The following is a 15,294-nucleotide window of genomic DNA, read 5'->3' on the forward strand; positions in this document are numbered from 1 at the left end:
CAGGGGATAAAAATCCACAGTCATTGTTCAGAATATATCCCAGATAATTGACCGATTCCATGTTGATTGCAGTTTGGCCAGTGATGCTCTGTGTCCCCCTTCTGTTAAGTGTTTGAGCAATGCAAGAGAGTCTTTAATGCATATAGTTGAGGCTATAAGAATATCATCCACATACTGCAATAGCGCTGACCCACAAGGTAATGATAACTTAGACAAGTGCACATTTATGGCTTTACTGTATACTGTGGCCAAATCAACATATCCCATAGGGAGACGAGTCCAAACATACTACTCATTTGCATATGTGAATGCAAAAAGATCTTGTGTGTTCTCATGAACTGGTATAGAGAAGTAGGCTGAGCATAAATCAACTACTGTATACCATTTAGAGTCGGCAGGCAATGCTGTCAATTGCTGTCAAATTGAATTAGTGTCAGGTACAATTGGTGAAAGTGGAATCACTTCATTAATCTTCCTCAAATCCTGTGTAAATCAATATTTATTGGTTCCAGGTTTTAGGATGGGATTGATTGGAGTATTATTTGGTGACATCCTTTTGACAATAACACGTTGCTGTAATAAATGGAGACTGGATATTTGTTCGGATTTATTTTGGCCTCATATGGCGCCACATTCAATAAGCCCACATGATTTGAATGGAGGGCCCACCGTGTTGATGGAACCTCACTCAATACGCATGGAGGACACAAAGATATTTCCCTTTCCTCATCTGTACAATTCTGTAGTTTCAAAGTATTTTGTAAATCCTTTACAAAAAAATGTGTTGGCTCCATACCATACGACCAAATAATACAACTCTTATTTCACTCTTCATTGCTTGGCGGCAAGGTTAGATAGTGATTGAAAGAATTGACCAGAGCGTCCATATCATTGAAATCATTTCTCAGTGCACACACAAAAGGTTCAATATCATTAGAAATACCTTTCCTAATAGCAAAAGTCTGTGTGGTGATATGAAAAAACTTGCATATGTTCTTTATCAATTACCTTATCAGAAAAAGGCATGTTTACAGCCTTCAAATTAATAAAGCCGCCACATGGCAGGACGCTGCTGTCTTCATCCCTTCCATGGTAAACAATTTTGTTACAAAGTCTGTTTCTGATAATCTAGTTAGAGCAGTATGGGAAATTAGATTGTTTTATTTAGTTTTATTAGAAAACAATTGATGTGCCCTGTTTGACGGCATGTGAACTTCAACACCATCTGGTGAATAGAAAATGTTTGCATTGAGTTTAGTCAACAGATCTCTGCCCATCAAAGCTATGGGTGTTGTCTTACTGACGATAAAATAATGTTGAAGTTTAATATCATCTAAATCAATTTGCAATGGGATAGACATAGGTTCAGTTTGTAGAATTCCACTAATTCCAATAGATTGGATGTTTTGATTACTCAAAGGACAGCTCAGATCTTTTTGCCTTAGACATGAAAGAGTCGCACCTGTGTCAACTTTATAAACACCATGCCTTAACCTAAGACTTATTATTGTTACCAATAGCTTGTTAAGGATAGAAACTTCCTGCTCTCCTGTATCCTTTTCTTTTTGTCATTTTATCTCTGTTGCTGCATTATGGAAGCTTTATTCTTTGCTTATTCTGCGCTCATGCACATTACGGATAAACCTTTTTATCCTTTGCTGCATAACAACTTAATTCCAAAATGTCATTGCTACATTACAACGTAATCCTATTCTGCGCCCTTGCGCCTTACAACGAATAAATCATTTTTTTTAAAGAGCTGCTATTGTCATCAACCTTCTTTTCAAAGTAGGTGACAAAGTCATCCGCAGAGGGAGGAGGGGAGGAGGTGGGTTGAGGAGTGTGAAAAATGTGGGGAACAGTTTCCTTGGGTCAGAGGCAGAGGATTGAATTTTGGAATGGTAGTAAGAAGCTTTAGCAGCTGATGCAGATGAGATGTAGTTGAGGAGGAGAGAGAGATAAGGTTCTGGGTCATCATGGAGGCCAATTTTTCTCCATTTCCTCTCAGCTGCCAGGAGCCCTATTCTACAAGCTTGCAGGGTTTCAGACAGCCAGGGAGCGCGTGGAGAGGATCGTGCCGGCCTTGAGTTCTGTGGACAGAGAGAGCCGAAGGATGAGGAAAGAGTGGACAGGAGGGTGGAGGAGGCTGCATCAGTGGATACACTGCGTTTAGCAGCTCTTTCCCTCTACCTCTCACCAACACTGCTAACTCTCCTCCCAAACGCTACACCCGGTCTCTGGTCTATCAGATTTTTGCCCCCCTGATGATTTTCTAAAACTGGTCACATCCAAGCAGGCAACCACCTGCCCCCTCAATCCTATCCCCTCCCCCTTTCTCCAATCCATCTCCAAAGACCTCCTTCCGTTCCTTACCACCTTAATCAAATCCTCTCTATCCACAGGATTTGTCCCAGCTGCCTTCAAGACAGCCAGAGTCAAGCATCTTCTCAAGAAACCAACTCTTGACCCGTCTGCTGTCCATAACTACAGACCGGTATCCCTTCTCTCCTTCTTATCTAAAACCCTTGAACGTGCTGTCTCTAACCAACTGTCTCACTAACTCCTTCAAAACAACCTCCCTGACCCTCACCAATCCGGCTTTAAGGCTGGGCACTCTACTGAGACTGCTCTCCTTGCTATCATGGAGGCCCTCCACTCTGCTCGAGCTTCGTCCCTCTCCTCTGTTCTCATTCTTCTGGACCTGCCTGCTGCAATCGACACAGTAAACCACCCTATCCTTCTGTCCACCCTCTCAGAATCGCTGTCCTCTCCATGAGCCCTCACCACTGGGGTCCCCCAGGGCTCTGTGCTAGGGCCCTTACTGTTCTCCCTCTATACCAAATCTCTTGGCTCGGTAGTTTCCTCACATGGTTTCTCCTACCACAACTACGCAGATGACCCTCAACTCTTTCTCTCTTTCCCTCCCTCTGACTCATAGGTGGCAACACGTGTCTCTGCGTGTCTTGCAGACATTTCTGCTTGGATGTCAGCCCACCACCTCAAGCTCAACCTTAACAAGACTGAGCTGCTCTTCCTCCCAGGGAAAGCCTGCCCTCTCCAAGACACAGTATCACAGTAAAGTACTGTAAAGTAAAGTACACAGTAAAGAACTCTATACTGTTCATATTGTTTATATTGTTTATACTGTTTATACTGTATATTTTTTAGTACTTCTATTTTTATTTTATTGTATTTTAAAACTTATTGTGTTGCACTACTCTGTGGCACTGTCACTTTTGCATTTCACTGTATACTTGTATGCACGTGACAAATAAAGAAATCTTGAATCTTGAATCTTGTGACCTCCTATACAGCCAAGAACCTTGGGATGATCCTTGACAACCACTTACCCTGTGTGGCGAACATCACAGCGACAGCAAGCTTCTGTAGATTCTTCCTCTACAACATCAGAAGGATACGTCCATTCCTCTCCAGAGAAGCAGCACAACTTTTGGTCCAAACACTTGTGATCTCTCGCCTTGACTACTGCAACGCACTCTTGGCCGATCTCCCCGCCTCCACCATCAGGCCTCTGCAGCTCATCCAGAACGCTGCTGCCTATCTGGTGTTCAATCTCCCCAAATTCTCCCATGTCACTCCCCCCCTCCGCACCCTTCACTGGCTCCCGGTAGCAGCTCGCAACACATTCAGGACCCTGGTGCTCGCCTACCGGGCGGCAAAGGGAACAGACCCTCCCTACTTGCAAGCCATGGTCAGCCCCCAAACCCCTGCCACTCTGCTCTTCCACCTCGGCTGGCCGCCTGGCACCGCCGCCTCTACATGGATGCAGCAGCCGCACTACTCGGTCACACCTTTTCACTGTCCTGGCGCCCCGTTGGTAGAACAAGCTTCAGGCAGTTATTACATGCAAAGGATTGGTGACCAAATACAAAACATGAGTGCTTAATTTGGACACTATATTAATCTGTCCCATTACTTTTGGTGACCTAAAATAAGTATAAAAAGTGTTGTCATTTCTAAATGTACACAAATACCCTCAAATAAAAGCTGAGAATCTTTAACCTCATGGCAATTGTTTGATTTCAAATACAAACCTTTGGAGTATAGAGCCAAAAGAAGACACAATGCTTCACTGTCCCATTACTTACACAGGGCTCAGTATATGCTATAGAGACCTCTGATTACTCACTTTTAGTTAGGCTTATTTCAGTCCATTCTAGTAGCCTACCAAATGTATTCTTCATTTCATTAAGGTCAGAGAAACATAATAGGTAGTTTATTGCAAAGGGTTTGTATTTCTGTGCTTTTTTAGGGTTAGATTAATCTCTCCACCCTTAAATTTCAGACATATTTAGCCAACAGGTGTTTTTACAAGCAGCCGAACTTGATAAATACTGCACCCTCAACTTCAAAACTCCTTTGCAAGTCATACAATCATGTAACTAAGGATTTTGCCGGAAAAAAAGTCGAAATTATTTATTTTAAAAGTTTGTCTGTCCCATTGTAACCATGGTAAGGTCTGCAATTGAAATCCAGCTTCCCGACTGGCTGGGGAAATCTTGACTGACATTGAGCAGTGAGATAGTCACCAAAATAGGCCCTGCTAAAAATAGCCAGTGTTTGGGTACGAGATTACTTTGCTTCAGTCATTTCTGTGTGTTCCACCCAGCATAGTAAAGGACCTGTTCTTGGATTGCCCTCACAATAAACTGTTTTATTACCATTCTACATAATATTATCATTTTAACGCTACTTTACCAAACCAAACATAATGTATTACCACTGTAAGTACTACAATATATATATATATGCCTTCAATTCAACAGACTTAGTAAGAAACCTTCCAAGAAGCTAACTTTACTGCAGGGGTAGAAGGGGTAAAGGTAGGAACTGAAAAAGACCTACTTGGCCAGATCCTTTGGCTTAGCCTAAAGTTGGCAACAGACAACAACTTGGACTGCTAGAAAAGGCAGCCAAGAGAGAGAGTGTGAGAGGGAGGGAGGAGATAAAAAAGCCACGGATGCCTTTTTGAGAGGGCTTGCTCTTCGGGAACAGCTGCAGAAGTGAGTAAACAACAGCATAGGGTTTCTAGTGGGTTGCTTACTACCCAACTTGGTGAGATTGTCATTGCCTGTCATTCATCCACTCCATCACTGCTACTACAGTATGCTGGCTGTAATGCATGCATATAGGGCTGTTACTACAGTTTAATGTTACTGCTGTACTTGTCTCGTTCCCAGACACTTCCTCCCGAATGAGCGAAAGGTCTGTTGGACCAACGCGTTATACTTGGCCTTCATTATGCCAATAGAAAAAAACGTTAAAAATGGACGGTATAGCCATTGGCTTAATCGGCTTCATCTACCAACAACACCTACCCCCTAACCCTGGTCCTCTGTGGCTCAGTTGGTAGAGCATGGCGCTAACAATGCTTAGGTTGTGGGTTCGCTTGCTGCTGGGACCATATATACTGAAAAAATGTATGCACTCATTGTAAGTCGCTTTGGATAAAAGCGTCAGCTAAATGGTATATATTATTTATTATTATTAACCCTCCCCCTTGTTTACGTTCCACCGGTATGCACTCGCCTACTCTGCAACATGAACATTTCTGAAAGTTTTTCTGCTGTTTTTTTGTTTGTTTTTGATGTAGTTCCATCACAATGCATGTATAAGGGATATACAGAGGATTTGTTTGAGAAAACTAGTCTCCGAAAGAGACGTTTTTCCTTGCTTGCCAACGAGTTATGACAAAACCTTAATCTACCCGGCCAACACTGTGCTCCAAGATAGCTGAAGACCATCACCATCAATGGCCAGACAATCTGCTTTTACTGGTGTTATGTCCTTTTCTGTCGATCATGGAGGATCAAGCCAAGATTGCAAGATAAAGGGATACTTGCTGCGATCGCTGGTAGAGACGAATACCAGGATAGTAACATTGCAAATGGAGACTTCAGGATAGTGTTTGGCTCGCCAGAGACCTCTGTTGGCAACAATCCATGGAACCTTGCATGGTTAGTATAGTATAGTAAAGTATAATAAGTAAGGTATTTGTTATCTATATCTCAGTTTGCAATTATACTGTTGATTGGTCTTCTTCTCTATTGGCTATTGCAGCAAGTAGGCTAACTTAATGCATGTGTCATGTATCTTGACTTGATCATTCTTGATCAGTGCATAGCTAAAACTAATAAAATGGGATTATTTGGCTATGGCATTGGTGGTCTGTTTCTACATAACTATTCCCAATGGTTAGACACACTGGCTGAGTCTGGGTTAGGGGACACAACTGGATCTTTGTACTTGCTATTGCTTATGACTTTTATTGAGTGCGCTGACACCTCGCACCACAATCAAAGACAGTAACTGCATGAGTCGCAAGAGACGTTATTTTTTTCTGGAAATCGGCTGAGGTGAAAATCGGCGCAACCATTTAGGGGAGGGTAAAACGTAATGATACAAAAATAAAAATACACCATTGACTGGCAGGGCAAAGGGGCAGGGGCTCAAGCCATTTTCATTTGCAATTTTCATTGCCTTGCTGTGGGACTATCAATATTTTTCAGAAGGCTGTAACATAATAACATTCGCATAATAATTCATATAATGGCAGGGTCGCATTACACACGACTCGTGTGTAATGCGACCGATTATAAATGATACGATATTGAATACAAAAGCAGAAAAAATGACGAATGACATTTTCATCATTTTCAAAACGAATGACAGTTCCTTCTGTATAGTCATATTTAGGTTCGTCTAGCTATCTAAGCATCGGCCAACAGATCCAAGTAGATTCCTTAAGAATTGTGCGCACTTCCCAAAGAAAAACTTCTTTGGTACTGTATTTGAGATAACCATACAAAAACATGAAATAAATCTGCACACTGGTTGCTACTCCCAAAAGTGGTTTAAAATGCCTTAAGGAGAAACAGCAGCAAAAGAAAAATGTTTGCCTGCTCCATAAAGACCAAGTTATCAAATAATTTTCATTGCTATTTGGTATAAATAAGTCTGCTTTGTGCTTACTGCTGCTTCAATGATAGTATCAGATCAAGTCACTTTCCATTGACAGCCTGAAGGGAATGGGAAGGTGACCTCTGATTTGCAGTGTTGATAATTTACTGTAAGTGAATATATAATGGTCATAGACATGTCACACTGGGTTTAAGAGCTATTGAAGATTTTTTTGTTTTTAAAATCCAGTGAAATTAGAATCTATGGAAAATCATATGTATATAATTATATGTCACAGAGAACAAATAATGTACATATTAAAAACACATAAATGGTAGTTCAAATCAAAATATTTATTTTTGCTGTGTATAGAAAACAAACCCATAGGTTTTCATTAAAAAATCAACACTTAAGTTCTTTTATTTGTATGTACAATTTCAAAGAATAACAGATCATTCACAGATCACACAGATCATTGTCATTTGATACATGTGGTTGTAACCATGACAAGCTAGTTTCATACAATTAATTATAAACAGCTCAGTTTACATTATCATCTAGTCAGATTTGGAAGACTATAAATATATTTTTTCTGACAGTTGCAGAACAATTTGCGTACAAGAAAATGCCATATAAAATACATACCGACATAAAAACTTGCTGTATCCTAGAGGATATGAACAAACATATAGGTAGTCTACCTATATGCCTATTTGCTTTCAAGCCTATAAATAAAACACTGCCCTTTTAAGAAAAATAGCTGTTTTGCTTGACTTGCTTTTCAAAGTTAGCTAGGAGTGTACAGCTTTTGTGCTCTTTTAGGAAGCAATCATTTCCCAATTGATGATCAAACATGAGGTACAACCTATAAATTACAAAGAATATCAGCTAACAAATCTAGGAGTTCTAGAAAAGCACATCTAGGACTTCACTGAAATCTACCACAATGCGCTCTGCCTGGAACAAAACCACAGCTTGCTGAAGTTGTATTGAAAGGGTCTGATTCGGTTGATTCGGTCACAATTCCCACATTCAAGGAAAACGTTGGTCTGGTTGAGGAAGGATACAGATGCAGAAATCTGTATCACTGAATATGCTGTGGATTTGGATATGGTTCTGCAGGACATAGCATAACTGTGTCATCATTGGAATTATCATGATAAGCCAAATTATGTCTGTATGAGGCCTGAAAACATTTTCAGTTTATCCCCCAACTCTACTGTATCCCTTAATTACTTTTATCAGCCTGTCCAAACATGATAGCTGTACATATTTCAATGTAAGGACGTCAAATCCAACATTGCTTCATTCAAGAGAATAGGGAGACTGTCAAAATGACCAAACACCAAGTACAGAACTAATGTGGAATGACTAGAGGGTTACAGACTTCAGTCTAAAGGCCTTGACAATTACATGATGCCCATGCAGTCTTCTAGCTGGTCATTTTATGATGTCACACTAATGTACTGTTGTACAATATAACTGGTGAGACATTGAGGATGGGGAAAACTGTGAGGGTGATAGTTTACACACCAAGTTCTACAATCTATCATTCTAAAGTTCTCAGTTCCATGTCTCAGGCTCTGATCCCTGATGGAGTTCTCAAGGGTGGGGTGGGGGTCCCTCACAAGGTTGGGGGTCCGTCATTTTCCACGCTTCCCAGTTGCTCCTCCTTTACCAGTCTGAAGTCCAACCTCTGATCTCACTCAGACTAACAGTAAGTGCTTAAGCTACAAAAAGTCAATAAACGTGTTGTTCAAAAGACTTGAAGAACACGGGCATTGCTGTTGAGGTCCTCATCAACCTAGAAAAAAACAACAATAGGGAGAAAAGAATCAGCCCTTTGCCTTAAACTCACCCGTTGACAACTACAAGTGCCAATAACCATCCTCTCTTTGAAATAATCAATGCTTCGTTTTGGCTGAAATAACACTGAATATGTTTACACAATATTTCAATATCTACATTAGTGAGTGTGTTCACGTCATCCTAACGCTCACCTCAGAGTACGTGGGGGGAGGAGAGTATCGGTGCTCAGGGGCGTGCATGAAGAGACCAGCGTCATCATCCGCGTCGTAGTCGTCCAGTAGCGGCGTGAGGGGGCTGTCGATGCGACAGTCACGAGAGATGTCGCTGTAACTAGGGGGCCCGGAGGGGAGTCGCAGGGAAGCCCAGCTGTTGGAGGGGGTGCTGTCGACCACTGACTCAGCCTGGCTGCTCATGCTGTTGGTGCGACTGCTGAAGCCATTGCAGGGGATGGTGCCAATGACCAAAGGCAGCTCCAGGATAAGCTTATCGCTGCCAGGGATGTGGACATAGATCTGTCGGATGGAGGGGGAGAGGTGGTTAGAGTGGTTCTCGAGTGTTGAAAACATGGATGAGTGTCAGTTCCTTCAATGTACTGGGATCTAAAATGTTTACATACAATTTTAGTCAATTTCTAGGTCAGGATGATTCACATTTACTGTCCAACTAGAAATATGTCACATGACCAATTTTTCAGAAAGCAGAGATGTATGGTTATTCAGCTGTAGGATTCCATTCATAATCCATCTTTTCCAGAGGCTTAAGCCAGTTCTCTACAAATCTAGTGAGTAAATTCACAATATAACAGGTTGGCTTAGATTGCTGCTTGAGTTTCTGGCTCACCATAAGGGCATAGTCCATGTGGATAATGTCACAGCCCACCAGCGATGGCCTGAGCTTGGGCACCCTGATGGTCTTGCCCTGCCACATGTCGCACATGCCAGAGATGATGTGGTTTCCCCGCACGGCCGAGAGCTTCTGCCGCAGCACCTTGGTCCTGCCGCTGGCCTGGTAGGTGTGCTTGGCCACGATTGCCGCCTTGGGAACCACAATGCGTGAACAGCTGTTCTCGAACTTGGCGTTGACGCAGATCTCCTCGCCCTCGCAAAATCCCTTGCGGTCGATCTTGGCACTGATGGACACCTGGCCGTCGGGTATGAACATGCAGGTCACTTTCTTCTCCTTTGTACCCGCTGCTGGAGCCTGGGGAAAATGGTATGAATGAAGCATGATTGACAATATACAGTGTGTGCCCTGTGTAAGTAATTGGACAGTGAAGCAATTTTTTTGGCTCTATACTCCAAACGTTTGGATTCGAAATCAAACAATTACTATGAGGTAGAGATTCTCAGCTTTTATTTGAGTTTGTGTACATATTGGTTTAGAAACGACAACACTTTGTATATGTAGTCCCTCTATTTCAGGACACCAAAAGTAATGGGACAATTTATCTTGACAGGTGAAAAATGAGAAACATAGCGAAAACCTTAGGCTTGCCAAAATCCTATTACTAACTCAGGGCATTGTATGTGAATGGCAAATGTGTATCATCTTTTCAGTATTGTCTAGATATTTGAAAGCTCAAGCAAACAGCATTATCATAACTATAATCTATGAATTAGGGAATGTTACAAGTTGAAGTAACAATTCAAATGTTTAATCAATGTCTAACACCACCACATATTTGTGTGTTGACAACTGTGATGCAAATAGGGAGTTACTTACCAGGAGGTCAGGGATGTTGACATCCAAAGGCTCCTCCACCTCAAAGTGTTTCTCACATTGCAAGGCTGGCTGACAAGGCCTCTCCATTACAGCCCTGACATAATACTGAACGTAGCCAAACTTCCCCTTATAGGAAGAAACCAGTTGCCTGTTGACATATAACAAGGTGAGATATGTCAACCATATATTCTAAGATTCTAAGAATTTCAACAGTAGTTTGATAAAAAGCCATTGATGCTTACCCAGACTGAGGCAGCTCGAAGCCAAACATGAACTCATATCTGTTTCCTGGTCTGAGAGTGACAGAGCCATCAGAATCTGTGAATGAGAAAATGCAGTTAGGGTCCTTTAATTATTATTAGACGATCTCAAGTTCAATACTTGTAGGCTACTGTATGTGCACACAACAGGTCAACTTTCACCTAGAGGTCATCACTATGATATCAACCAGTGATGCACTTTCAAGATGCTCAAATAAACATATGCATGACCGTTTATACTGAATGACTAAAGCATTTTATTTTTCTACAACGCTTTTTGTTAGGTTTCATTTTTTGCGCAGTGTTGAGCGAACAGTATCCTCTAATAAGCACTGCGTAAATAGCCTACTGTAGCTGAACGAGAGGTGCATTATTGTGGCTAAATTCGCATGAATTAAAGACCTTTAAGAGGGCATATGGTTGACATTTCTTCACTGAAAATAGTACCTCTAGGATGGTGGTCCAGGTGAACAACATCTTCGTATTTTAGATATTCTATTTCCTCGCGACACTTCTGCTTTCCCTTCGCATACTCCACTTTTGCGCATCCAATTCCTAACACTCTCATAGCTGACAACTTGGTCACGTCGGACACCTCAACCACGATATTCCCGGCTACTTTGTCGCCACTGGAATAGTGCGCCTTGGTAGGATCATTAAACACAACCTCAAATATCTTTAGTTTCTTTGTCATGATGACCATTTTGATAATTGCTCAGTATGTGACCGCTACGTTTTCTTAGATAAATTATAATAAATTGTCAAATGACACTGTTGAGCAGTACATTCAATAGCTGCAATGCGATCACTATTAGAACTGTAACCTTTCTGTATAATATTAGCAATATATTATCACCTAGTTTGGAACTGACTGTAAACAGTTTGCATCGGTTTTATATGGATGTCGACTGGGCTTCCCAAGCCTGTCCTGCACACTCATTCCAGTGTCCCCTTACAAAACTGCACGCAGTCAGAAAATGCACAGACTGAATTGCCGCATGTACAGTTCTCTCATTGGTCCAAATCCCTTGTTGGTGTTACTCTTGCCCAATCAACGCACAGAATGGGCGCGTGGGCGCCGTGTGTACAGTCTGGATAAGTTACATGTGGGCGTGGTGAAAGGACGGAGAGCGTGCCCCTAAAAAAGAGACATCCAATCATTCTGACCACTGATATCGTACACGTGTTTACGGTCTCGAATAAATGAAATGTGTCAGACTACCGTCCGCAGACAACTTTACCAGTGGAACTACAGAGGCTACACTGCAAGGTGCAAACCACTAGTTCAGTCAGCACACTTATGTCGATAAGTTTAATGAAAATGTAATACATAGGTTTGGCATTTAATGAAAATGGTAATACAATAGGTTTGATGGTAATACATTAGGTTTGGCGTAATTGGATGGCTCCGCCTGGAGTTAAACAATCAAATACAATCTAATAAGGCGGGGAGCCCATAAACTTCAAAACCCCAACAACAGAACCATCAAACGCCAACACGTCTATGTGTCCAAGCCAATCCTAGTGCCTGCTTAGCAGGTGACCCTCCCGGTGTCCCCCGCACCTTCTTCAGTGTGGGGACAATGGCCATGCCACCTGGATCAGACGGGTCATTCTAGCATTATGTGAATCTAAATGGTCGTCCCACCACCACCTGTGATGAATACACATACCGACACTCCGACAGCTGTACCGCTGTTTATTACAGCCATTGCCAACATTTCTCTATATCATACATCACTCAGCACCTTGGGTGTCACTATTTCTTAGAATTCAATCTAATGCACGTTTGTAGGCTGCTGAGGACATCAACCCATCGGCCTGTAAACAGCTGTTATTGCTGCACAATATCGCATCTCCATGTATACATAAAATAATCTTTTGATTTCATCCACTTGACGTTCTTATGATGCTGAGGAGAGAGTGTGCGTGTGTGTGTGTGCGTGTGTGTGTGTGCGTGCGTGCGCCTGGAAGAGTATGTGTTTGTGCGTAATGGTGTGAGTGCCATCCCAACAGGGTAGCCGTCGACACCTCGAAAGTTGAAGCCGCTGAAGTGGTAGCTGATACAGAAGTGTGTCTGTTCCCGGGTTTAGCCCACATGGCACAGGGGCCGGAGACAGGAGTACTCTACCGGCATCTGGTCATTAATTTTCCCTCCTCAATGTAAAACATAGGTTGTAGGCATCGTCCATGGTCGACATACGAATTGCAGGACATGGAAGAGAATGGGAAACAAGCAACTATTACTTGAGAATTACGATGTAGTTCCTCTGCTACCTCTATCCAACTAGTGTAAATAAAAGCTCATCCATTCTAAACAGAGTGTGAGAATCCTAAGAAGAATGAATAATCACGAACAGTGTATTCACCACGCCTAGGAGCAACCGTGAGACCAAGAGTTACTCAGCGACTGAACTACAAGTGACTTAAAACACCCCCCTCTAGATGACAACCAGCTGTTCACTTAGAGGAAGAGTCAAGACTTAATCATGCTAATTGCGTTCCTTAATCCCTGAGAAACTAAAAGGACTCCCGAAATGATCTATACTGCAGGGAATCTGACCGAAGCCTGCCAGCTTTAAGGAGGCTGTAGTTCTGTACCCTTGCCACCCCATTCACATGTGAAGAGCGCCTGGACGGTCAGGACACAATGCCTTAGCCTGGATCCAACCAATCTACCCATATCTAAAAAGGATTGAGGTAAGGCATGGCAGACCAGCATCCAGCCCCCTGAACAGTATGTATCCATGCTCTGAACCAAGGTTTTTAAGACCCCAACAGATAAGAGAGCTGTAATGCAGTCGACGAGCGAGTCAACATGACAGAACAGTGCATGTTGAAATTCCTCCTTGTCTCGTCCAACATCGCTTGCTGTCCATGTCCCATACACACCCAAAAGGTACAAACCAGGAGAAAGATTATTTGTTGTATCCACATTTTTCCAGATCTGTCAAACAAATGAGATGTAGCAGAGTAAGTTTCAATTTGTTGATTTATTAAGATTGATTCATCACTTGGTATATGATATGAAATAGTAGTCTCCAACCCTGGTCTTAGAGAGCAAGAGTGAGTGCAGGCATGTGGTCGACAGCAACTGTGACCAATGTGGGCCTAAATTACACAGAAATGTAGCCTAGTTAATATAGTCTGCAATAATGGGATGTGATGTGGCACCAAGATTTAAGACTATTGCTAGAGACAGACAGACAGTCACATACATACACACACACCAACATACATATCTGTGCGGATGAAACCAATATGTACACAATTACTGTCAAATAAAAGCTGAGAATCTCTACTTTAACCTCATAGTATTGTTTATTTCAAATCAAAACTTTTGGAATATAGAGCCAAAGAAGAAAAAATGCTTCACTGTCCCATTACTTACACAGGACACTGTGTATTAAAGGCACACTATTATCTATGACTGCTACTGTTATATTGTATATAGTGCCACTGCTGCTGTTATTACACTATTGTGTATTGCGAAGTTACTGTATTATTGTGTTACTACTCTATTCTATGGCTATGTTCCAAAAAGTGTTATTACGCTCTATCTAGAGCATATACCAAGTACAGATATGCAAGTATCTGTCCCATTACTTACACAGGGCACTGTAGATGGAGGGAATATATGGTCTTGTTAGTTCACGGAAATAGTGAGAGACTCTGTTGAAGGTCTACAACAACCCACAGCTATTGTGATCACTAGAATTGCATTAAGACTATTGCTACAGACAGACAGACTCAGTCTCATACATACATACGCACCAACATACACATCTGTGCGTTCACACACACACACTCACAAGCTTTCTTTATTGACAAAATGTCCATTACTAAGTTGTTATGGGCTTCAAAACTACAACTATTACAAAATGAAAAGCTGACGGCCATTTTGAGTCCATCCACATCATTCTACATTGTGTGCGTTTGCTGTTGGCCAATTGTAATGCTTTCAGGTAACAGCCTTCAGTGAGAAGTTGTGGTCTTTGGCACCCTCCAGTGACTGATTTGTGGTACTGACCTAGATTTAAATGCCAATTGAATTATTCTCCTTTTCGTGCCAACCCTCTCTAAGATACTGAAATCTTGAATTCATCGAGTCACTGTATTTGCCCAAATTGGCTACAGTTTCTGTTGATATATAGTTCTATTGATTCAATGGCTTCATCACAAGATGAAGGATTCCATCACAGGATCCCAGATAGTTATTTACTTTCCATTTTGTATTTCAAACTATGCAGAAATTATATTTTCTATTGTTGATCTTCACTACAGTATCTTTCACCCAATAGTTAACAGGCAATATTCCCGCTGTTCTTGTTCAATCGGTACCAAGATTATGCATGTAGTCCTTATAGTTCTGAAGCTATATTACATTGATATGGGGTATTTAAAACATTTAAAAATAGTTCTGAACAATTAATTTCGACATTCATTAATCAGTTGGTGTAATTAATAATTAAAACCTACACCCAGCTCTCCAAGACCAGGACTGAGGACCACTTTATACAAGATAGACTAGTGTTGACATACTTTCGTCACAGCTAGCTAGCTACTATCAGAGTTACTAGGC

The 15,294-nt window shown here is 41.7% G+C and overlaps 1 protein-coding gene across 1 annotated transcript; it reads right to left on the bottom strand.

Annotated features, from left to right (window-relative positions):
- Window positions 1–7,265: 7,265 nt before the first annotated feature.
- On the bottom strand, window positions 7,266–11,537 carry txnipb (thioredoxin interacting protein b). The gene is made up of 6 exons (XM_083678225.1): window positions 11,160–11,537; window positions 10,695–10,770; window positions 10,453–10,600; window positions 9,571–9,930; window positions 8,922–9,242; window positions 7,266–8,725 (listed from the first exon to the last, which is right to left on the bottom strand). The coding sequence occupies exons 1-6, from the start codon at window positions 11,413–11,415 to the stop codon at window positions 8,678–8,680; spliced, it is 1,209 nt and encodes a 402-aa protein (XP_083534351.1). The 5' UTR covers window positions 11,416–11,537; the 3' UTR covers window positions 7,266–8,677.
- Window positions 11,538–15,294: the final 3,757 nt, after the last annotated feature.

Source organism: Argentina silus (genome assembly GCF_951799395.1).
Source record: "Argentina silus genome assembly, chromosome: 10".
In the NCBI taxonomy this organism is placed as follows: Eukaryota; Metazoa; Chordata; class Actinopteri; order Argentiniformes; family Argentinidae; genus Argentina; species Argentina silus.